At 35.7% G+C, this 26,707-nt stretch overlaps 1 protein-coding gene across 7 annotated transcripts in view; it reads right to left on the bottom strand.

Annotated features, from left to right (window-relative positions):
- Positions 1 to 26,707, bottom strand: part of LYST (lysosomal trafficking regulator) — a 239,092-nt gene that overhangs the window by 177,865 nt on the left and 34,520 nt on the right. For all 7 annotated transcript variants that reach the window (XR_012133309.1, XM_073241266.1, XM_073241262.1 and 4 more), the window contains 10 exons: positions 19,116 to 19,206; positions 15,306 to 17,388; positions 12,853 to 13,882; positions 10,982 to 11,143; positions 10,138 to 10,291; positions 7,910 to 8,136; positions 7,356 to 7,422; positions 5,435 to 5,544; positions 3,592 to 4,018; positions 499 to 643 (listed from right to left, as the gene is read on the bottom strand). Coding sequence is in view for 6 of the 7 variants with exons in the window: in XM_073241266.1 (XP_073097367.1) it covers positions 499 to 643; positions 3,592 to 4,018; positions 5,435 to 5,544; positions 7,356 to 7,422; positions 7,910 to 8,136; positions 10,138 to 10,291; positions 10,982 to 11,143; positions 12,853 to 13,882; positions 15,306 to 17,388; positions 19,116 to 19,206 (4,496 nt within the window). In the remaining variant the exon portion in view is untranslated. The remainder of the gene's footprint in view (positions 1 to 498; positions 644 to 3,591; positions 4,019 to 5,434; positions 5,545 to 7,355; positions 7,423 to 7,909; positions 8,137 to 10,137; positions 10,292 to 10,981; positions 11,144 to 12,852; positions 13,883 to 15,305; positions 17,389 to 19,115; positions 19,207 to 26,707) is intronic.

Raw genomic sequence — 26,707 nt, 5'->3', positions numbered from 1 at the left:
GATTTACAAAGCATATATCCCCAAATAACATACTATTTGTTATTTTTAAGTTTTATAAAAATTGTACATACTCACTACAAATAAAAGACTTGTGTCTATACAAGTTAACAAAGGAGGTAGGAAAAAAGGACAAGATAGTAAGGAGAACCTAAGCTTATTAGATAATGGCTATTAAATACATCATCTACATGGAAAACAGCTGTCTGATAGTTACATCTTAAGACCATCTCAATCTAACAGAATACTTCTAGAGATAAGACTTCAGTATGTATTTGGTCTAAAATCTAATTGATAATCTACTCTAGAGAATAATTATAAATTTTTGGATAAAATAATGTTATTGTCACAAAGATGATATTAATAACTGTTAGAATTTATCTTCTTAATAAGATTTTTATGTTTTTCTGTCATGATCTTTATTAACAGATTTCACATCTATGTTTATTATATAAATAATTTAAATACATGAGGTATTCATGGGCGGTTGAGGATAAATACCGAAAGATAAAAGTGCCCTTGTGGGGATCAGCCCACACTTGGATCATCAATGCTTTGGATCCCAATGAAATCATATGAATACAGCCTTCTTCTATGAGCCTTTCACCAGGATTTGTGTACTCTGCATCTTCTGGTCTGTTGTTCTCTATGATAAAAAGATGTTAGAATGATCAGTAAAGTAGTTGATAAAAATTGAGTGGAAAAGTGAATTTAAAAGAATACAAAACATGGTTGTTTACTTGTAGTAAATTACTCATCCAGAATGTCTGAACCTGATCAGTTTCAAACAATATTATTTCCAAAGTTGAGGTGTTAACTCAGAAAAAGCACCAAGAGTGAAAAAAAGTAACTAAGTGCATTAACAGTTACTAAATGTTTTAAAATGCATGATAACTGAGGTCTAATTGAGGGAATGAATAGACTGCTGTGATGTCACAGTAAATACCTAACACAATCTGAGCCACGATTTTTTTACTGATTGGATTGGGCCTCTGATTATCGACTATAGCCCAGGGAGCACACACCACTGTCATGTGCTTTGCACTACTAAAAATCATCCTACAATTATTATGATAGTATGATTTTTTAAAAATTGATATTAAAGTTCCTCTTAGAAAAATGGTGGTTTTTTAATATATTCCTTGTTTAGACTCCCTGATGAGTGATCTTTGAATGTACGGCTGTTATTCTGAAATTCTAAAATGTTCTCTAGGGCAAGCTAAGGTAAATGCAATATAGTTTGGACTACCTGGTTATTCATTCTGACCTTAAGTTGTTCCTCTACTGAGTATGTATGATAAGCTGAATCCTCAAGCCATCCACGCTACCTATGACTTTGATATTTGACTTTTTATAAAGCTATATTAATTAAGATGTACCAAAACATAAAATGCATGTCCAGAGGCTCAGAATTCCAGAGAAGATGAACATAACCAGGTAATAGATTACATATAGACTTGCTGCCATTTTTCAACAGGCATAACTATCACCAATTTTTAAGAATATTATTTCTGGCAATATAATAGTCTTACAAAAGAAGAGTTAAATTCATTGATTATTCTGAGGACTATTGCTCAAGATGTAAGATGTAGAGAGAACTCATATCATCTGATATGATATTTTAAAAAGTTCCCATATCAAATCTTAACTGGTATAAATGAAAGGCTAGAACAAAACAAGTGTGTACTCAGGAACTGCAGAGTAGGAATATTATAAATATTTCTTAATGTTCACAACAATCTTATGAGGTAACTATTATTATTATCCCCATTTTGAGGGTGACAGAATTGAGATGCTGAGAGGTCATATAACTTGCTCAGTGGCACACAGGTGGTTTAGAGGCAAAGGATCTATTACCACTGTAATATGTACTTCATTTCTTCTCAATTTTACATGTATACTATTTTTAATGTTCTTTTTAAATGTTTATCCAAGATCATCTTTCTAAAATATATGTTTCCTAATACATCTTTACAATAAAAAACTTTTTAATTTCCCCAATACTTAACTTTTCTCAGGTCATTGGGTATATTTATTCATTTAAGATAAAATACTAAACAGAGATTTCATTCTTAAAAAATGTAATCTCTTGTAGTTAATTTGTTTTAGATTTAGATACTTAATTTATGGTACAAACCTAAAAGTTATAATAAGATGGTTTTAAGTATTCAAAATTAAATATAATAATTATATCAGGAATCATTTCTATCAAAGAAAGATTATTTTCCACCTAAACTATAGGGGCTTCTGTCAATGTTTTAAATGAAGGATAGAACCCATTTAGCAGAAGGATGGAAAAGTGGCTATATAGTTTTATCCTTTCCTTTTCTAACATAACATAACGAGAAAGCAATCTGCACAGTTTATAGTGCAGTGATGACATTCAGAAGGAGATGAACAGTGATGCACATACAGAAAGCACTCAACGTACATTAGGCAACAACATCATCAATAATATCACATGTATATTGTTTCAGAGCTGTCAATTCTTAGGCGCCAAATTCAACTCACAAAAGAAAATGCTCTAACTGCCTGAAATACTAAAAATTATCTGCTGAGGTTTTTTTTCAAGTTGGCTTCCTAGGCTAACCCATAAAATATGTAGGCATGCTACACTAAGAACATGAAAATGCATGGTGGAGAAGTGAATTCTGAGTTCCAACTGTGGATATCAGGAAACATTTCCTACTCTTCAGTCCTGACTGTGTCATTAAGGATTTTCCTTTTCATCTGCAAATCAGTGGCAGGGGACTGCCCCTGGAAGCCAGATACTAGTGAACGCCTAGAGTCCTGAAGCAGAGGCTCTCCAGTCAGGTAGGGAAGTTTTGTGGAGTGAAGAAATATAGAGGCCGGGACCAGCATATAAACAAACTCCTAAACATCTGTCTCATCTAGTCATTTCATTAATTCCATGGACCCTAAGAATTAGCCCATCTGCTTCATGTCCCATCACCATAAACTGCTTTTCAATCAATGGGTTCTTTAAGCCTTGGTGTATGAGGAACAAGATGCAGCTTCAAAGCAGCAAAATAGCAATTGATCAGTTATAGAAAGGACTGGAATGGAACTAATTCTAACTTTGGAGAATGGCTGATGCATTTAAACAGTCTATGATAGCAACTGGGAGAGGAGACCTGAGGTAAGATACAGCATAAAAAGGAGAATTTGAATTGATAGAGAGAAAGCAGATGGAAAGGGGGCTGACTAAAAGGGGCTGGGAAAACAGGTAGCAGAAGGATGGAAAAGTGGCTATAATGTTTTATCCTTTCCTTTTCTAACATCAGGAGCCACCCTAATCCAGTATTGGGACCAAGAAAGAGGCAGGAAATGGGGCTGGTGACCCCTACAGAAGTTATATATGTGGTGGTTCCCCCACTTCCCCCCCTGCCCCACTAGGTTAAAAAAGTACAGAAGAAAATGGAGTTCTCCAGACTGTCTGGCAATTTGGACAGCTTAGCTTTGCTAAGTCAGGACCTGTCACTACTCGGGCATTTAAGTGAAGGCATGTTAAGAGTTAGTTAGAATACTGCTGTGTTCTGGACCCAAATTGTCATCTGAAAAAGCTTAGTGTAACACATAACGCTGTCATCATACCTGTTCCATCAAAACTACCTTCCCGTAAAATTAATGATTTGTTTCTTTTCTTTATCCTCTTTCCTTTTCCTGTGGTACTCTGAGCTTCATGGATACACTCCACATTAAACCACAGGGAGACACTGAAACCTTCTGCCAGGTGAGGCCAGCAGTTTTGTCCCAGCAGTGGCAAGTGGACTGGGGCAATGTGCCAAGAGGAAAGCAGCTGCTGGGGGAAACTTTCACTGTCAGCCTCTTTCTTGCTCCTTGAGACTCGTGCTCTTCTCAATAATCCCATGGCCTTACTGTTGAGAATCCGAGGACATTTTTGTGATGAAACACCATTGCTTATATTTGGAGTGTGCAGTAGAGGGAAGGTTAGATACTGTGAAGGGCTCAGAGTAATATCACTTTCAACCATTTTCAGAACACCCAGAAGAAGAATTTCCTAGAGAAAAAGAAAAACAAACCTTTACAATCATGTTACAAAGTACACAATAATCTTGAAATCAAGGTTATAAATGAACATACAAACATATCCATACACATATCAGCACTCCTATTTAAATACCTTTCTAGCTACCATATCATTAAAATTTTCATTTTTCATGTAGTTATGATACTGAACAGAGATTTCATTCTTAAAATATGTAATCTCTTGCAGTTAATTTGTTTTAGATTTAGATACTTAATTTATGGTACAAACCTAAAAGTTATAAGATGGTTTTAAGTATTCAAAATTAAATATAATTATATCAGGAATCATTTCTATCAAAGAAAGATTATTTCCACATAGACTATAGGGGCTTCTGTCAATGTTTTAAATGATGGATAGAACCCAAGACATTAAGAATTCTCCAAATTTCTCAATGATAATTACAGCATGATTGACTTTATAAAACTGAGTGTTCAATTAGTTTCCAGCTTATTTCACATGACTCTTCCCTAATCAAATAAGCTTGCTTCCATCTATGTTTGGTAAACTAAAATCAAGTTTTTAGGTTTTATTCATAATTACAAGTTTTTGGTTGAATGGAAATGTAGAATATATAGAGAAGATGAGAGGAAATGAGCATTTAATTAAAGGGGAAAACAATGAGGAGACAAGTAAAAAAAGATGACTTATCTAGTAAAATGCCTTATGATGCATAAAATTACATCTAATGTTGATTACGATAATGAGAAATGCACTCTGAAAAATAGAAACAGTCCATAAATGTACGTCAGTTCTCAATTGTCTATACTAGTGGTTTTTAACCTTGCGTTCCACCAAGCTCCCTCAGGGTCCACAAGGCAGGCGAGCCGGAGTGGGGGTGAGGATGGGGGCTGGGAGTTTAATGGGCAGAGTTCCAGAACATCTCATCGTGCTTCAGAGAAAGTAGCTTCAAGGTTTTCCATTTAGCTGCTTACGTTTCTACTGAAGATTCCATTATAAAAATGGGTTTCTCAGCAAAGAACAGTCTAAATGTCACTAAGCTATACCAATTAAAAGGAGAAGTGATAGAAGATAACTGAAGAGTAGATAATAATTTTCTAAAAAATAGTAATCCTCAAAGTGGTAATAATTACTCATAATTAAGTTCTTTAGTAATTAAAATTATTCAGCACTTTTTAAGCACAAAGACCAGGGATGGGATGGATTAAAGACACTAATGATACCAATGATATGTCTGGTTAGCCAAAAAAGAAGTGAAATGGTTAAAATATGTGCAAATAATAAAACAATTGAGAACTTCACACATAATAACATGGAGTTGACTGTATAATAATTACCACATTAAAAGAGAGAGCTTAGTAACTTCCAAATCATTTAAGAAATTGTGTTAGGTATCAGTGAAAAAATGTTAAATTTTAGCATATTTACTGTACAAGGAGACTTCTCCAGAAATATTCTCAAAAGAAGTGTTAGCTCTTCTGAACATGTCCTTGAACTCATCACAGATACCAAAAGATCCACCAATAGTCGCTGGCATGCTAAATTAAAAAAAGACAGAAGGGAACTATTCAAGCCAACACAATTAAAGGAACTGAATAAGTGATTTCATTGAAAGAGATCAGATGCTGCTGTTACATTTTAGATGAATTATAGACACTCTAATAATCCAAAAACTTGCTGAAGAAATAGCAATACGATTATGTGTAAACCAACTAGTCAGCCAATGACAAAAGCAACACAATCACTTTTCTTAAAGATTGGTTAGCTCCACATAAAGTAAAGACATTTTAAAGAAGCATAAATAATTACAGTACTTGTTAAATAAGTTGATACTGTTGGGTACCATAAAATAGTCTGCTACCTTCTTATTTTGAAAATGTTTAAATTATAACTATCACTTTCTAAATAGAAAATTAGGTGACATAAATAAGAGTGGAAATATTAAAGATTATGAAAAAACCATCACAAATGATTAGTTTGAACACTTTATCAAACATATCATGGGTTTAGCATAAGATATAATCAGTGTTACACAAATTGTAGAACTTTTTTAAGTAAAATAACTAATACTTGTAACACACATTATAATGTTTAATGTATATTTACACTGCTCCTCACCAGAAAAAAAGATCTCCATTTTAGACATGCTAAAAATAATCCGAATGTGAAACCTAAGAATAGAAGCCAAAAAGGGAAGCAAATTTACTTTTACAACCTCACACGAAATTTCCAGCAGCTTTCTTAAATAAAACAGGCACAAAAGGTCTATAAATACTTGAGACTCAGAATCATAAAAGAGAAAACCCAAGGTATAAAAAATAAAAAAATTGATAAACTGACTCCAAAGGAAAAAGACAATTTAGGGTAGGAAGAAATCTTTTTAAAATGTTAATATTATATCCATATATATATAAGAAGGTATTATAGCCTTATATGAAAATGGAATAACCAGAAAGCAATCAAACAAAATGGAGCTCTTAAATATTAAAAGATATTGCCAAAATTAAAAATTGAATAAAAGGCTGCAGTAGAATTAGAGAAATCTTCCAGAATATAGCACAAAAAGAAAGAAGTAAGTAAAATGAGAGGAAAGATAAGACATAGCAAGATCAATCTAAGAAGGCCCAAGATTATAACTAGAATGAAAGAAAAAGGACAGCAGAGAACATGGAGAGGAGAAAACTATTTTTAAAGATAATGAATCTTTGTGACTATGGTATAGACCTTCCTAGATATACTAAAAGCATAGCAACAGAAGCAAAAATAGATAAACTGGACTTTATCAAAATAAAAAAATTGTGCTCCGAAGTATACTCCCAAGACAGTGAAAAGTCCAAGCCAAAGTGTGGGAGAACATATTTGCAAATCATATATAACTTAAACTTAATCATGAGGAAATATACAACAAATCCAAATAAACATTTCATGTATGCTAGCCTTAACTCACCAACTAAAATCTAGGTTTCTATCTACTATGTATCATTTTGTATACTCATTACAAATTCCTCAAATGTCTATGAAAGTACAGAAGAGTAGGCACTCAATCAATACCTGGCCAAGCAGCAATACAGTATTTAGATTGGGTTACAGTCCTTGCAATGCCATTTCTATGTATATGACCTTGAACAACTCACTCAATCCCTTGGAATCTAGATTTTCCTCTCTCTAAATTCAAGATGCTATGTCTATTGCACTGGGTGCTTCTGAGAAACAAAAGAGATGATATAAATAAAACTACTTTTGAAACCATTGAGCACTAGGCCAATGGAAGCCATTATTATCAACTCTTCATTTCAGGTAACAAAATAACTTCAAAGCTATTGTTTGAAACTAACAGGTTTCCACATACCTTGAAAATCAGAATCAGCCTGTGTTAAAATACTCAAAAACCCTCCTAAAAGATTTTTCACAGTTCCCTGAAGATTAAAAAAACAAAGCAGGAGAAGTTAAATATCTTACTTCATGAAAGCATGAACTATAATGTCATAATAAACTAATAGTCTACTACATATACATATATATATACAGTTAAAAATAACTGTAAAGAATGCTATGTGTAGGATTACACATAATTTTCATTTTATCTTTCATTTTTGTTTTCTGACTTTTCCAAACAATAACCATATATTAAAATGAAATGCAATTTAAAAAATATTATCCATCCTCAGAAATACACTAGGATTCATTATTAGTTAGCCAATGACATAATTAATTTTATGCTGCTTTTAGAGAACTGAATTAGATTTTGAGAATATCACTTGTAGATAAAAATGTACCTAAGGTGTTATAAAAGATAAGTATGCAAAGTATACAAAATGCAAGTTCGTTAATATATAAGGAGATAAGTAATTGTGACATGAGTGTGATAAACACTGATTACATTTAACTAAATGCCTCTTTTACCTGCTGCATGAATAGAAAAATATTCTTTTCTTTCTGCCTGATGATTTTCAAAAAACTTTCAAATACATGAACAAGCACATCAAGTTGGGCTTTACTAGTAGAAAGCAAATTTAATTCCAGCATACAAATCTCAGGATACATTATTTCCCCATGAGTGAGGTTTTCAAGTAAGTCATTTGGACTGCTTGATGCACTGAAACCTTCTGCTTCAGGCTTGAAGTCTACCCCTGAAAGGGGAAAAGAGAAGATTATTTTTATTCCTTAAACTCTGAATAAATATTTCAAACCTCATTAATCATTTAGAAGATCTAGTGGCAGAAGTGCTACTTATAAGATGATGCTCACAAAATCTTTCCCTACAACATGACTTTTGATTACAATTAAGTATCATGAATAATCAAGTCTTAGGGATATATTGAGGATAAATGAGTGGCCCTCAAAGTAATTTTGATCTTCAACAGAATTAGAAATATGATAGTAATTTTTATACACATGATACAGATTTAATACATTCGTCTGACACACCAAACTTTCTAACCCCAAAATACCTAAATCAAAAAGTAGTTCATTTGCCTGCCTTTATCTCTGTGAAAACAATAGGCTTGACTATTAGTTGGATGAATCCTATACTTTGTCTTCTTCATAAATGAGAAACAGATACTGTCTCACTGAATATTACATTTCGTAAAATTTAACTGATATGCTCTTAAAAGAAAGAGATTGCTGTGCCATTAAAAAAATGTTCATATAGTTAAGAAACTTGTAACAGACCAGTGTTCTATACCATAATTCTTTAAATTAAGATCTTGTTATCAAAAGCATAAAAAGGAGGAAGTTTATCACTGTAAAATCCTGTCTGTACCATGATAAAAACAACATCATTATGCCAATGTGTTTTCAAAAGCACCTGCTCTGGTGTGGGCACGGGGCATTGGAAGAGGGTGGCCAAAAGATACAAACTTCCAATTATAAGATAAACAAACAAGTACTGGGGATGTAATGTACAACGTGATGACTATAGCTAACACTGCTATATGATATAGAGGAAAATCAAGAGAATAGACCTTAAGATTTCTCATCACAGGAAGTTTTTTTTTTCTTTTCTTGGTATCATATTTATGTGAGATGATGGCTGTTAATTAACTAAACCTATTGTAGTAATCATTTCACAATATATGTAAATCAAACCATTATGCTGTACATCTTAAATGTATACAGTGATGTATATCAATTACTTCTCAATAGAACTGGAAACAAACAATTTAATAAATCAAGCAAGTAAAAATATAAGTATTTATGTATACACACAACATAAATATGTGTATACTATAATATACTATATGTACATAGTATATATATGTTAATATATGCTCTCTACATAGATGGATAGATAGATATTCAATTTGTGGCTGTGCTTTTGTTCTTTTTACCCTCTTTATGGTTAAAAAAACACTTGCTTTAGGCCCATCAAGCCCTTTAGTAGGGTATCAGTGATTATTCCCATCCTCTAGATGAGAAAGAAAAAATAGACCCTGAGGAAGATAAAGTACTGTAAACAGTGGAGACTAACAACACTGAGACAGTCACAAGGCCAGCATGTAAAAAGATGGGGCCTTCCCAGAAATCTCTTGGCTCTGATCAATCCTTCTTTTCCATTCTACCCAAGTTTTAAGCCCAGAGACAAAGGATCATATGGAATGTAGTTCCAGTCTAAGGACAAGCTGGGCTGTGGTGAACTAAGAAATCTATGCTGTAGCATGTTGGATGTCACAAAAAGGTGTCTGCATTCCTTATATTATTTTATCTTTATAACAAACTGCCTGAAATGCTCTTCCTGTCAATGTTTATCTGGTAGATCTGTTTTATTCAGTTCTCAGTGTAAACATAACATCTTCAGAGAGGCCTCTGACTACCCAATTACTATCATATCACCCTGTTTTATTTCTTCATAGTGTTTACTTCTGACTTGTCTGTTTTCTCCATAGAATAGATAGGAAAGCAGGGACTTTCTCTACCCTATACACTTTGGCACTCAGTCAGTGTGATAATAAAATATATCTCTGTTTTAAACTGCATATATGAATGCCTCTTGTTGTGAAGATCAAACAAAATGATGACACAGTACAATTCTCAAATTGTAAGGCAGTACAAAAGTATTACCATGAACCATCTTGCTAATTAATAATCTGACTTGCAAATCAGTCACAAGTACTTCAGTGATGTATTACCATCATCTCGGGTTTCACTGTCCTCAGGATTGCTTTCACTGTCTGCTTCATAGCCTTCTTCAATCAAAAGTTTAAAACTACGACACTGGGAATCCTCAGCTTCTTCTGAAAAATCACCAGGTGGGGATGACAACTCTTCCTCAGACTGATGACTCTGTAAGATCAGTGTAAGCAAAAGGCAAAAGTTGTAACATTTTCTTATTTCTGGTAAGAGTTTTACGCAAAAGTAATCTTAAGGACAGCTACAGTATTTTCTTTAAGATAAAGATCTTAAGAATTGATATTAATCATTATAAATTATGTAATTCATGAAGTAAAATTTTCCAGATTCTCTTGGGCTCCTAGATTAACACCTCAAAAATGGGAGTCTCTAACAGGTTAAGTAAGCTGTTGGTGATTTCAGTTTTACTGAAAAATTAGTCTAAGAAATTTCATTCTAGTTACATAAAAGGAAATGTCTAAAAACCACAATGATGTACCATTATACTTCTTACATGTAACTATATTGTTTTTACACATTTGTTCATGGAAAAATTTTTTTCATAGGATTTTTACAAATAAGATGTTTCATTAGTTAGATAACCAGAGAAAACATGAAAAATTTTCCAAGGGATTTCCAGATTAGATGAGGGAAAAGCATGTCACATTGCTCTCCTGTTTTTTATGACATAGGGCACTGAGTACATTTATCCACCCCAGATGATGGAAATCTGGCCCATCAGACTCACCTCGTTAAACCCCAGCCCATACGTTCTAACCACATGTACTGGTATCCCAGTTTCATCTCACACATTTCTGCTGCTTCTAGTCATACCCACACAGTACAACTCTACATGACTCATACCTTCTCAGTTACAGCATCACTGTGTTCAAAATCTGCCGAATGGTTACCCAGTGCAACTCGAAGCAGGGCATCAAATAAAGGTTTTGCTAATTCTGTTTCAATCGCCTTTGACTGGGAAAGATGGTCCCTCATTTCAAACAAGATATTTTCCACAGACAAGTTCTAAGGTAAAATAAAGGTGACTAAGAATATGAATAACATGCTTCAGGAAAAAATTAAACTGTGACAAAATAAGTGAAAATTAGTATGTATTTGACAAGTAGTAAGCTAGTTTATTTGCAGTTAATATAGAAGGAAAATGACTATAAATATCAAGCTTATACAAACATTCAACTGTTACAGTTAATAACATTATTTATCAAATGTTTTACTCATTTTATATCATTCTGAATTTCAATGTATCATAAATTTGTGATACACTGAAACGACTAGTTGAAACTTTTGATTAACCATCTCTAGAGTTTTACAAATTCCTTATTCTTAGAGATTCCTTAAGTCTCTAAGTACTTATATTCTAATCCTTTTCTCTCCCTCCCTACTTTATTCCTTCCTTTCTGTCCTTGAAGGGAACACTTGCTGCTTGCCTATGGCCCCATAGTAGGTGATGAATCCAACTATGAATAAGAAACTGACTTCTCCATAAGGAATTCTCTCCATCCAATAAGCGACACAGATACATACAGACAAGGTGTGATGATGGTCAGACTAGAACTAAAGTTCTCTGAGAACAGAAAACAGAGAAGGTGCCTGAGGGACCTGTCAGAAGTGTCCCAGAGGAGAGGTTGTATGAGATGGACAATGAAGAACAAGTTGCAGACAGCAGTCATAGAAACAGAGGGGGAGAATACGCCAGGCAGAAGAACTTTATGTACAGAAGTACAGAAATAATGTCAGAATGGCATTGAGAAGCTGTCAACTCAGTCTAGATGACTGCAGCGTGGTGAAAGATGGCAGGAAATAAGGCTAAACAAGAAGTGAAACCAAGATGGTGAAGGGCTTTGTATGCTATACTAAAGAATGTGGATTTTTATGGTGAGCAGTGCGGAAGCACTAAGATTTTCCAGACAGGAGGCAGTAGGGACAGCCTGTTGGCTGGCAGAACAGTTAGGGGTGCATTAGCAAGAAGAAAAGGGATCCGCTATATTAGAAGGTTCCTTAGAAGCAGGGCCTGAAACTGAGGATTCCTTTTTTGTTGGGAAATATTCTCAGGAGAAATTTGTAAGGGCATGAGGGAAGGAGGATATGTCAGGGAGAAGAATCCAGGCAAAGATGTGGTTTCAGAATAAGTAAATGTCCAGCCCCAGCAACTCAGTGAGAAGCTCTGGAGCCCGAACTGCACCACAGAAATTTTCCCCAGCCCCCAGAGCCACATCCATCAGTCACTGGCTATGAGCACCCTTCCTAGGCATCCCTAGACAGGGCATCTCCCATCGGCCAAGGGCAATTCTCAGGAGATGGGTGCAGATATGGTCCCTAGTAACCAACACCCGCAGCACATACTGGCTGGATGTGTCACCTTAGTAAAGGTGCCATTGAGCAGGGCACTAAATGGCATCATACCAAGATTTTAAGTCTGAACTCTGAAACACAATATCCATTATTCCCCATCTGACATTTAGTGCATATCTAATGGCTTTCAGGGACGGTAACCTGGTCACACATTTAGTTTGCATTCCAAACTAAACTATAAAATTCCTGAGGCAAGAACTGTGTCATGTATTCCTCTCTGTCCTCCACAGCACCTGGTACTGTGCTAAGCATACAGGAAGCTTCTCAAAACAGAATCTTTAGAAAAACAAAACCATAATAGTATATTAGAACTTTAAAACGTATATACTACACAATAGCTGGATGAAGAAATAAGTTATTACCTGATGAGGGAACTCCAATTCCACCTTTTGCTGACTAGCTCTGGTGCTGTGAAGACAAATGGCCAGAAGGGCTTCCAGAAGTCGTATGCTCTGAAGTGAGGTTTCACTTCCCCGACTTGTAGATGCCTCTGCTTCCTCAGGAGCAGCTTCAGTAGCTGAAATTTGTTCCATGTTTATGGAAGAAATAGGCTGTGCCTCTAATTTACCGAAACTGTCAGTACTCTTGTTTAGATTACTCAGTTCTGATGGTATGGGGTCACTTTTTACAGTCAAAGATAATAAATCTTCCTTCCTAGTGATCTCAGATTGAGAAGTTCTGTTTACATCTTGGTTTTCATTTACATCTACATCCCCTTCCTTTTTTCCTTGCTCCTCTTCCTGACTTCTGAATAGTTTATGTATTATCATAAAAATTAATTTATGGCACACTTGGAAACCACCAAGTCTATAAAACTGTTTCTGGAAAACTGGACTCAACATATAGAGCCAACGACACATTGACCAAATATCTGCTGCTTGGAGCATATGCTTGGGAGAAGGTAAGACAAGGCTCTCGGGAGAGAGACACGGCAGCATCTGGTGCCAAGCCTCACTTGCTGTGCTGTCATAGCCGGAAGTATCTTCTGAATCATTGGCTGACTCTCTATCAGATTCTGCTTCTTTACTTATGCATAAGAATGCCACACAGAGGAACAGATTTATCATGTTGATATGAACATCCTGATTAGCAGACTTCCGCTTCTTTGGGTAAGCTTCTTTGAGGCAAGCATAAAATTTGCTAAGACTCGGAGGAGAATCTGAGTAAGCTTGCTGGCTATGAAAAGAAGTACCTACATTTAGAGATGACAATTTCTTCTGTTCAATGTCCATCCTTTCAACACCGGGAATTGAAGACTCTTTCTGTTGTTCCCCTAAGCTGATTATCAGAGTTTCAAATGCTTTTAGCGAATGACTTCGAACACCATCTAAGTAATTCAATTCAATTATTTGATTTACTCCATTACAATTTAAAAACAAATCTCTTATTACCCTGTGAGTAGAAAAAAAATAAGAGATTTTACATATAGAAACATCATTTATAAATAGATACATATATTACCTAAACATGTCATTGCTGCTTGTGGTATATACCAAACACTACCTAATTTAACTAATCAATTATCTGACTGAAGTTCTTAGTCAGATATGACTAGGGTCTCAAGTTACTTTCTAATTACTTTTGCATCCTTCTTCAAACAAGGCATATATGACTCTGGCAGCATTTTAAAAAATGGATTACATGCATCTGAAGTTAAATGAAGCAATACAGGGAAGAGTATTTTCCTCTAAATGACAAATTGTATGTAAATTCTAAATGCCACAACCACCAGCACACTTGAGATGGATACTCTGAAAGCAGGCAGGCATTTGTGTATCCATTCGTCCATCTGCCTGATGGTTCACTCAGGACTTTTTGTTTTAAATCAGCTACTTATAAAGGGAAAGGTCTATATCTGAAGATTTTCAACTCTATCTCAGGTGAGACTCATGGGTTTGGATCACTGGAATCCTAGTAATAACTAATATAAATCAGCTCAGCAACAAACAGGGTGTCCACAAATATGTCAAGGAGTTACAAACATTTCCAATCAAATTCAGCTCTATTTTAACAGTGTCAGAATATAAGGAATTTAATAAAATGATTGTAAAGATAATGATAGGTAAATTCTAATTTTTATTACAAGTTTTTAAAGTGATACATGCATTATTTGAAAGGCCAGACTACCTATAAGAAGCAAGTTTTTTTATAAAATTATTGTATAGGTACCAGACTCAATAACCACAAAACTTGGAAAATGTATTGGTGAAATTCTACTAAGTAATTGTAATTTTCTTGTTTTATCCTATGTGTATTTTCTAATTTTTGTATATATATTTCTTAGGGAATAAATGTAAAACATGGTATTTAAAAAATAATAATACCCTTCCTTCCACTGACTTAATAATTATCATTTTATATACGCATACATTTTACATGGTTGTGAATAAATGGGTAATATTTTTAACTGATAAAATAGTTTATTGATAAATATTATAAGCATTTTCTCATGTCCCACCATGATCTTTATAAACATTTTTACTAATACTGTTATGATCAATACTGTTCCATTAAGTAAAATAATTACTTTAACTTTGCCCCTGCTATTGGTTATCTGTGTTGCATCCATTTTTTTCTCAGAAATATACTTAAAACTTTCCTTTTCTCCACTGAAAACCTGAAATAGTGGCTGTGTTCTCCTCTATAACCATTCTAATAAAAATAAGTAAGTACATGAATAATGGTAAAAAAAATTTGACATATGATAGGAACTTTCTTGCTGTTAAACTAAAATTAAATCCTCTGAAGAAAGGATAAAGACATTCAAAAGCATACAATAAGAAAAAAATATCTACATACACATACACATACCAACCTTGATTTAAGCAGGGTAGGCAGACTTTTTAAATAAATCTGAAGCACTTCCTGAGGCAAACACTGGTTATGATGTCTACATACATGAGTTTGGGCTGAAGTAATGCTAAGGTGTTGACAATGATGTGCTAATTCAACTCCTCTTTGGAGCACAGGGTTAAATATGTAATTATACAATTTCCACTGAACAACTACATTGCCTTTCTGGATTAAAGTACAAATATGATTTGCAATCTGTACACTACATAATCTGTCTCCTTCAAAAACAAAATTCTGATAGGCCTTTAAGGCATCCCATTTCCATAATAGGTCTTCAGTTCCACTGCTGGGCAGGATCCCTTGGAATCTGACAGAGGGGCTGGAAGAACTTGAGGAAGGCCCAGCATCACATGAGCTTCCCTGCAGTGTTTCTTCTAATTTGGTTAGTTGATCAGAGTCGACGGTACAGATATTGCAAGCTGCCTTTTGAATTTTCTGTGATACCTCAGCTCCTCCTAACTGATCCAAAATAAGTTTGTTAAGGGTAGTCAAAATATGCTGCTGAAAATTTTTCAATGCTGGCAACTGAAAAGCATGCAGCATAGGGATGATGACAGATTTGGGATCCATACAACAGCATATCCCAACGCTATTAACACCTGACAGAATCTGGACACAGGTGCTGCTCAAGGAGGCCTGCTGTAGTAAGCGTAAGCACTGATGCGCGCACACTGCGATACAACAGCACCGCTCAGGGTAATAAACATCTCCATCTGCAGTCTCTTCGAATGGGTTTTTGGAAACCTGGTTTCTAAAAGCTGAAACCAGGAGACCTGAGAGATCTCTGTGGTGATGCATAAAGTGAGAATATTCACATCGCCTGTGCCTTTTCCTTGTACACATTGAATGATGAAGTTGCTCTGATATCACTTTTTTGACAGTGCTCATTATTTTCATCACACTATTTATTAGGGCTTTCAAATGTTCTGCAGCCTCAGTAGGAACTCCATCTCTTAAAACCAGCCACTCCATTTGAAGAACTGCTGTTTCAAATAAATTAAATCCATGATGTTGAATGAATTCTTGAACCAAATCCATGGCTTGACTGAAAAAGAAGGGATTTGAGGTTGCACTTTGAAGACAACAGATCAGAATCTGTAGAACACCTTCCAGAAGCTCAGGTAAAAGAAGGGCTCTATGACGATGCTTTGAAAACACAAAACCTTCCCAAACCTCCTGTAGTGTTTTCTTTTGTCTTGGTGCAAAAGGGTCAGGCTGTTTTTCTAGGCAAATTCTAATTTTTAAAGCTGCTCTGAGCAATTCAGTTAAATTTTTTCTAAGACTTTCTGGCACCATCTCTGCTGTACTAATATCTACTGACATGAGATGCAACACTGTTCGGAAAAGCATCCGTTGAATCAAAGCCACTGGTTCTTCAGTCCAACCTGCAGAGACCATTTGACTCTCCAAACTGTTGCTTAGATTACAGCAGTCCCCAAAGTCTGCTAGGAATTCAATCAGTGTGGGCACTACACTGGCTGCTAGAGCAGAATTATGATTTAAGGTAATGTCAAACTTACAAACTTTCTCTAATAAAGATAACAAAACATGACATAAGTCAAATGGAGAATTGTTCATGTGACTGATAATAGACAAGGCAGCTGGCTCACTTAAAATGTCAGTGTTTGACTCCTGTCCCGGAATAATCTCTTTGGAATCTTCCAAAGCCATGGTGTCAGGATGAGTCTGTTCTTCTTTGGTTGGTAAGTGCTCGAGTTTAGCTGTAAGGTGGTCTTCTTTAGAAGACTGTGTTACAAAATGCTGTAGCAGACGGGGCTTTCTGTGTTTATTCATTGCTATACTTTTGTCATCTGAATTGCCTTCCGAATCTGAGGTGGAGAGCTGTGTCTTTCTTGCATCTCTTATAGAATAGCGATGGGTAATCTTGCGCTGTCGTCTGCTTTTTCGAAAAATGTTTACTTTTCCGGAAACCTGACCAGATGGGGCACTTCCTTCTAAATATAATTTTTCCTGAGTAGATCTTTGTGAACTTGAGTTTTTTTCTTTGGTCAGGATTACATCAGCTGAGAATGGTAGATTAAAATCTAATGAAATTAAGGAAGAAAATTTAGGATACCTTTTAAACTCAATTTGTATAGGTAATTACTCTTATTTATCAAGGAGCTTATCCTTAGTTTATTTTTACGGGGCCTGTTTTCCTTTAGCTATTTGCTATATCTCTAGGTCACATCCCCAACACTTACCTTTCTTAAGGTTTGGATCAAAGGATAGAAACTGATTTTGAAAACAATAAAAGAGAACAGAATTAGGAAGGTAAATTTGTATATTTACTTTCTTTGATTTAAAACCATACATAGCATACTAATGTCAACACAAGAGACTTTTTAGATTGTCTGGTATTTAGCACTACCTACCGTTCATACTATTTTACAAATCTCCTCCAATAGTGCCATTAATGAAGATACAGGGTATAGTATATTCCCCAAAATAGTATGTAGTGTATAGCCTTGTCATAACTTAAGAACTTTAAGATTTTCCAAAATTATTTCAAAATTATACAATAGATAAGAAATGTCCTCTAAGACTGAGGTTAAAAGAGTTCTTCATTCAAAATATTTACTAAGTGTGTCACACATGGAGCCAGGCACAGGTACAGACAGGTACCAGTGTCCTTGTCAGTGCCCAAAATCCAGAACCACCTGTGTGTGGTCAACACTCAGCCTATTTCTTAAAGAAATGAATAAACCTTCCTTACTAATTAAAGAGATAATGAAATTGGTCTTTCCCTTTGCAATAATACATAAAAGATTTATATGAAAATTACAATTGCAATTTAGAATGAATAAATAAAAAGCTGTAAATAAAAGATCTGTGCTTTAATTAAGAGAGGGAGGGGGGAAACTAAAAGGAGTCTGACAAATTCCACCTGTGCAGCAAGATGTGGGCAATGAGGACAATTTCCCACAAAGAACACTCATCAGGTATCTTAGCTGATTAATAATTTGTGATTTCTCCAAATTCAGAAAAAAATAAGAGCAGAGAGTTAGTGAATCGACAAATAAACACGGTAACAATATTACAAGGCATTAGATAACTCCCTAAAAAGGTAGCTGTGTATCAGAAATGTATCAAAATGCATACAAGGCATTAAAATACAATATGGAAGGATTTTTTTAAATCTGACAGATTCTTAAACATCTCATAATTCACATATTCCCAAAATGGTCAAGGGGGAAAGCCATTAATCCTTCTACTGAGGCAGTTAAATTGTTTCATATACCTAATATGATATACACAATTTTTTAAAATTGGAAATTAAAAACATATATTGAGCTGAAGTGTAATAATCTATCCAGCCTTGAAAAAAATATTACTTCGAATTTATCCTTTGAAAGTGACATTATAAAAACTAAACTAAATTGCAAAAGTCATTTAGAGAGTACTGTTGATAGAAAGCAGTCTTTAAAATAAGCAGAGAAACTTTAATTTCTTTCTTCAAACTTTTCATTATCCACTTCCCACATATTATGTTACATACCTAGATTTACTCATTTTGCTAAGTGTCCTTCTTCATATATTTTCTAGTCATCATTATATTTGAGTAATCCCCTAAGAAGCAACATGGTTTTTATATTATAAGAAATAAAAATGTTTGCCTAAAGAATTTTTCATATTAAGAATCATACCACTATATACTGTTCTGAAATCAAACTGTTACTCAACCATTAAGGAAGAGTAACCTTTCAATGGAACTGTTCTCCCAGGATGATTTTGATAAAACAAGTGATATAATTAAGAAAAGAAGACATACCTGTTGCGTTTTCTTCTTGCACAGGTATCTTCCACACCAGTGGAAGGAGTGACAGAAGAAGGGTAAGAAGTTCTTCTCTACATGTCAACGCCTGTATCAGAAACAACAGAATCCGTCAGAGAACATGGGGTGCATTAATTCCTCATACCTTGTCTTATATTGAAACCAAAAGCCTTTTTCTTGAAAGGTTGAATTTGAGAGGCTAAGAATCAAATTAACCTATCTTAAATCCAATTAAAGCTGTGATACTTTTCAATTTATAAACCTTTCCTGTGACAGAAGAATGTAAGGGTATTTGATGACATTTGGCACGTTCTTGCTGATTTTTCCAAAAATAGCTGTTATTACCATCATGCACATTGCAAGAATTCCTCACCTATGAAAAAACAAGTTTGCTAGGTGAAAATGAAAAGTTACGCCCTATTAATTAGCCAACCAATAACACAAAGTTACTAGAAAAACAAAGTCTTCATGCAGTTAAATGTAAAACTCAGAGAACACAATTTTAAAAAGAGAAATTGATATATTAACAAATAATATATATCAAGAGAAAGACTTATTAGTGAATGTAATCCAATAAATATTTATTGACTGCACACTACATCCACTGCACTTACTGTCTTATCCTTTCTGGAGGATATGGTCCAAGTCCTGGAGAAGGTCCCCTCACTTGGTGCATAAGATACATACACACAAACAATTAAAGAACAATAGAAAGCATGTAGTATGAGTAAGTACCCAGGTATGGTACAGATATTCAGTTTAGGAGTTCAGAAATGGGAGCAATCACTATCAGTTAGAAGTCTGGAAATGAAACTGGAGCCAGACAGCTAGACCTGGGACCTTGGGACATGGATGGTCAAGGAATTAATGACAAATCAAGTATAAATTGACCACATCAATCAGTGGGTAGAGAGTCTGAGTAATACAATCAAATTTACTTGTTAGAAAGACTGTTGTGGCCACTAAATAGAAGACAGAATTAGTGGGGAAGAGAAGAGACCAGTCAGTGTTAGAGGCAGGGAAACAATAATCCAGATGAGAAGTAATGATGATCTGAAGTGCCCTGAAATGACTTCCAGTTAATTATCTATAGGGCATAAGGGACAAAAATGAAGCTCTAAAAGAACTCAAAAGTTTCTGGTTTCGGCATAGGTGACTGATGATATACTCACCCAGACAGGAAATTTAGGTGTGGTTATTAGGTTGGGGTAAAGATGATAGGTTCACTTTTTAGACATATTAAGTTTGAGATGTCCATGGGATATCCAAACGGAGAGAGCATTTTAGTAACAGTTGGATATATAGATCTGGAGTTTAAGAAAAATATGTGAAGTAAATAAGAAGACTTGGCAGTCACTGGGGTAGAAGTCAACAGCATGTGTGAGATTTCCTATCGAGAGTCTGTAGAATGACCTGGGCAGACTAATGAGAATGGAGCTCTGGAGAACACTTAAAGAATTAAGCATGGTAGTTGCTGAAGAGCCTGCAAGGACACTGAGAAGCAGCTCCATGAAAGCAGAACAAGAAAACTCAAGGGAAGACAGCAGTTCAAGAAACAAGAGTTAACCAGGTGGAGAGCTGTTGTTCTTAACTTGTGAGATGATGGCAGATAAGCATTTAGCAAGTAAAGGGTCACTGGTCATCTTGACAAACGCAGTTTTAATGGAGTGATTTCATGCACAAGTCAAATTACAATAGGCTAAAGAGTTGAAAGGAATGAAAGAAAATCAGAGACAAAACATTCAGATTGTTTCTTCTACTGCCCTGGTTATGAAAAGACTCAAAATTCTTCAAAAGTAAAATCTAAACTCCTTTTCAGGCCAGAAGACCCTTCATGACATGATTCCTCTTGACTTGTGTAGTTTCAGCTCTCCCCATCCCACTTGTCCAACTTTTAAAGGTTTCCTGAACACCACTGGTTTTTGTACCCTCAACACTCTGCTCTTACGACTCTCAGTCACCATCCTCCATCTGCCAATGCCAAACCATTCTTCAGGTCTTAGCTCCTTTGTGGGGAGACTTCTCTAATACTCCTTTGGTAAAGTTGGGTTTCATGTGCCTGTTTTATTTCCAGTACAGATACCTAATTGCTGAACTATTCATGCCAATTTTCCTCTTTTACTCACTTAACAGATATTTATTGAGCCCCTACTATGTGCCAGGCACTTTGAGTGCAGTGGTGGATAAGGACCAAAGCTGACACCCTAGTAGGAGGGACAGAAAATACTGGGTACAAATAAGAAAATTGCAGAGAGAATGCTGTGCTATGAAGAAAATTAAGTAGGGAAAGGATTACAGAGGAATGAGAAGTGGGGCATTTAGGTAAGCAAGTCAGGATGGGACACCTGAGCAGATAATTGATGACAAGAAGGAATCTAGGCAAAGAGTTGGCAGAAAAGGGCTCCTAGGAAGTATGTAAAGGATTGGGAATGGGTTTGCCTTCTCATAGAATAGCAAGCAGGTCAGGGTGGCTGGAGCATAGCAAGGGAGAGTGCTAGGGGCTGAGGCTGGAGACATAGGTCTGTGAGGTCGACCATATCAGTTCTAAGGCAGTCTGTGGGCCATGAGAAGGAGTTTGCATTTGTTTCTACAGGTGATGGGAAGCTTTTCCAAACATACTTCAGAGTCCTCTCTCAATATGGACTCCAGGCCTCAGGCCCTAGACCTCAGCGATCACCCTCCTTTTCTGCAACCCCATGCCTAGAACACAGTTGGATGTTAATAAGCATTATTTGCATGAATGTCTTTAGATTCTGGGTGCAAAGTTAAAATTATATTACAGGGCCCCATTTCCATGTTGCTTTAATTAGAAATTATCAAGACTAAAGATATCTGGAGATACCTTTAAGATAAATATTTCCATGTATAGCTTATTCTCAATATGTACTTCAACATTTTTAAAAATGCCAGCAAAATGTACATGGTCTTAAAAAAAAATGTAGACCAACTTTGGGCATGTTATTCCTGTACAGTCATCTCAATCTGAGTCTTTATCTTTCACAGATCAACTAGTAACATTCTAATGGAGCTTGCAGAAATCTCAGGGGTGTGTGAAGAAGTGTTACAGACATGCTGTCCTTAAAATTCAGTCTTTGCTCCACAACGGTACACTGGCAAATCATCACTGCTATGTGAACCAAACGCCTGCCTCCGGACCCCTGCACATGGTCTGGAAGTTCTCTTACTCCTGTCCACTGAGTTAAGAGTCCCTCTCTACCTTCACGGCCCAGCCACACCCCTTCTGTGAAGCTTTCCTCCCACACCAACCCAAGGTTACTGTTCTCCCCACTTAGGACTTTATGCCTGTTACTCCCATTTCACCAAGTGGGTTAGTTCTTGGAAACCATGGGCCTTTCCACAGAATGAGAGTGAAGCAAGCACAGGTTTTTATTTTTTGCTACCTACGCTGGAATTACTGTCTTGAGGAGGACACTTCTGGGGAATCATTCTTCACTTCACACTCAGTTGCAATAATTTCTAACACAACTCATTACTGGGGCAGCTCTAATCCTCTAGGACCTATTACATTTTTAGGTATTGAATATTCTCAGATTTATCTATATTTTCAAGTCTCAAAGAAACTACACAGAACTACAAGAAACTGTAAGCAATTACATTTGTAAGTCTACCCTTTTGCAAGTCCTAAAATCTTTTTCTCTCATTTGTGGGTATGCTGGCAAACTAGAACTTGTAGCCCTCTGTTTCAAATCAAGCTCTAAGTACTGCCCTCAGGTCATAAGTATATACAGTGGTCACAGTACTCAGAGAACTGGGGTGTTACCTCAGGCCATCCAAGTGAAAAGTTCCCAATATGCCATATTAGACAACATATGCTATAAACAGGCCCATTCACTGGCTATTCCTCAACTGTCCAATCTATAGAAATACACCAGTCCACGTTTAATACTTATATTTTTATATTTCCCTTTCTACTGGAAAAAAATGTCATGCCTTTATAAATTCCCTATAACTATAATAAACAGTACAATCACTCCCATTCAGGTGATAATTTTTCAGTTCAACTCAAGAACATATTTTAAGTACCTACCAGGTACAAAGTACCATCCTTTCACAACTCTACTGTTCCAACTGATTTTAAGATGAATTGCCTATCCTAGTCATGCAGAAATAGTGGCAAGTGAGTCAGGGGAAGGGCTAAGATCTCAAACGAGACTAATATCTAGGAAGCTGCAAAGGCAAGTGGGCACCAGCTCACTGGGGCTCAAAGACCTCAGGATGGCACACTATTGGACGATAGCCAGAATTTGACGTTAGACTACAGAAGTTATTTTTAGTAGACATTAATAGTATTACTTTAAATCACCATTTTGACATGCTAATTAGTGTTCCAGACATAAGCAAAAATGAGACATTTAAGTCTTTATTTCTATCAGAATTTTATAACTATTTCTAACATGTGTATCTATCCACATATATATAAACATTTTTTCATTACTGTAAATAAAATCTTTTTTATTTTCTAGCTGTATAGCTATCACTAAAGGAAACAAAATAAGTTTGTCTTATATTCTATAATTTTGCTGAACAGTTTTCTGGATGATCTTTTGTATTTTTCTGTACACATCACTTAAAAATGTCATTTTTATTTCTCCATCTTTCTCACATTTAGCCATCATTACTTTCATATTCCACTTTACTGATGCATGTTTTTAAAACCTGATATTAAACAGAAAAAGTAATAATTACCCTTATATTGATTCTATCACAGAACTTCTTACTAAAAATATTAGTTTTTTCTGTTCTTTATAGATGAAACATGATATTCTTAATTTTTTAGAGCTTTTGTCAAGAACAGATGAATTTTGTCGAATGTGTTTTATTTCTCAGTATAGCTAAATGTATTGTTTTTCCCACTGATGTCAAACATTCTAATAGTTTTTCATGAATTGGACCAGGGTTTGCAAACATTTTTTCTAAAAGGCCAGATAGTAAACATTTCAGGTTTTGTGAGTCACATATGGTCTCTGCTGCACATTCTTCTGTTTATTTTAACAACCCTTTAAAAATACAAAACTATTCTTAGCTTGTAGACTCTCTAAAATACGTCATCGCCAGCAGCATTTGGCCTGCAGGCCCCAGTTCACCTACCTAACTAGCCCCTGTTGCCTCTCCTCCTTCCCTCTCAGTAAAGAATGGTTATTAAATAGCTGTAATACTCTTTGTTAAGACTCCAGAAAGACTCAAGGTGGTACCTAGTAAACCCTGTGAGCTAGACAAAAATACTACTAAGTCTCTTGAGGGCATTTTTCCACACTAGCCTTCCATGCCCAGGTAGATAGGTCTGTCCTAAAAACAGTTATGGGTGTGGCCTTCAGGGCATGGAGTGAACTCCATTAAGATTCAGAGGAAACCCACATTTTAAAAGCAGGTTATATTATTAAAAAATACTAACAGCTTGGACTAAAGGGACAGAGACAGTTAAAATGAAAAAAGATGTCTGAGTCCTTACTTTTCTAAGGGCAGGAAGCAGGGTAAGAAAGCTGCAAATTATAGACTATTATGGAAAAGAGAAGACACCTCAGAGGGTGGAACCAAGAGTCCTGGAAAACCATGCATTAAGGAAGTACTCCCATAGAAGAAAAACATATTCCCTGCCTCCAGAATAGGGGGCACAACACATGCCTGACAGATGTGAGTGGATCAGTGACTGCTGCATGCCTCCTGTCACTCTCTTTTTTGAATACGCATATCTATCATGGTTAACTTGTCCCTACTGCATCACTGCATACAGTGTGTGTGTGTGCTGGGTAACATGTCTGTCAGCAAAGAAGAGCTGCAACCAAAGTACTGCACCTGGAAGGACTGATGCATATCATGAGATTAAGGACTTCAAGCCTGATGCCCTGATGGGATAATACCTTGAGTGTCTTGGGAGGGAGGGAGTGTGGCAGGCATGCTAATTATTGTGGCCAGAGAGGATACTATGGTAGATAAACATAGATACAAATTATTTCCTTCCATGCAGTGATGGAGTCTATGTTCCCACCCCTTAAATCTGTGCTGGCCTTGTGACTTGCCTAGACCAATAGAATGTGGCAGAAATGACTTTATATCACTTCTTGCAGCTTCTTCTCTCACCATCTTGGAATGCTTCTACCACCATGTAAGAAGCTGAGTCTAGCCTACTGAAAGATGAGAGGCCATCTGGATGAGAACTGAGGCAGGCTGGCCAACAGCTCCATCCAAGAGCCCTCAGTCTTCTGCCAACTGACTGCACATTCAGAAGTAGGCCCAGTGACACCACAAGCAGAGGCAGCTATCCCAGCTGTGCCTACCTGAACTGCCAACTCACCGAATCTTGAGCAAATAAATCACTGTTGTTTTATGCCACTAAGGTTTTGGAGTGTGGTTTGTTACATAAAAATCAGCTGATATTCCCACTGCTTCTATCTATTAGCCTGGGTGCATAACTCAAAGGGTTAACTTACTATCAAGTGGCTAAAATTTCCACTGCAATTATACTCTTACGATTTCAAGTAGGAATGCCAGCATCCCCCACATTCCCTCATTCCTGCCAGACTAATCATGCACAGACATATCTTGGCATATGTGTAGACAGAGTCTGTAGGATTAGATATAGTAAATTAAAGCTTACTTATTATTATTACTCGTACTAAATCTAAAAGTTCACATTATTTTCCTACTGGAACAATTCCGGCTACTAATATTACCAATGACTTCCTTGTCAAATCTGAAGAATAATTTTCATTGCCTATTCTCTTGCCTAAAAAACTTCTCCAGTGTCTTCAAAATAAAATTAAGACTCCCTAATATGGTACACAAGGTTCCATCACATGGGCTCTGCTTTCCAGTCTCCTCACTAGCCAACCACCCACATGCAGACTTTAACTCCAGTAAAATACTCCTACTTCATCAAATGCATTGTTCTTTCTCCAGATCCCAGGGTCTTTGTCTTTGCAGTTTCCTTGGTCTAATGCTTCCTGCCTCTTTACATTGCTAATCCCCATTTAGAGATGTCAATTTCTTGAGGAAACATTTCCTGATGACCCTCTCATATGCACTTCCTGTATACTTTTACACGGTTTTGTCACTGTTGTTTTTTTTATTCTGTCCATCTCTTCAAAAGTTAAGATCCTGGTAAACACAGTCTCTGTTCTTTTATTTCTGGTACTAGCTGGGGCACTGGCATGTAGTAGGTACTTAAATGGTCTGCTGAATAAACCAGGGACTGAACTGTGTAGCTACACTTGTAAAGGTCTGATCATACTTATTTTACATATTACTATGATAGCCCGTTTATGTAGTGCTATATGTTAAAGTGATTAATACTATAAAATGTAGAAAGAATAAAGTACTCTGTTACACAGAAAACAGCTCAGATTAAAGAAACATATTTTTTAAATTCTATTTTGTTCATAAATGTATATAACTCCAGTAAAACTTTATATTTTACCTAGCAAAATAAGTAACCTTATAAAACACAGTGTGGACAAATATGGAAATTATACATATTGAATTTTTAAAACATATTTATAACACATGGTTGTGATACTAGTTCAATTTTGCTATATTGTGTTGGTAACAAATTATAATTTTCTACTCATTAC

Source organism: Manis javanica, chromosome 7 (genome assembly GCF_040802235.1).
Source record: "Manis javanica isolate MJ-LG chromosome 7, MJ_LKY, whole genome shotgun sequence".
Taxonomy (NCBI): Eukaryota; Metazoa; Chordata; class Mammalia; order Pholidota; family Manidae; genus Manis; species Manis javanica.
This window is presented reverse-complemented; position numbering and strand designations above follow the sequence as displayed.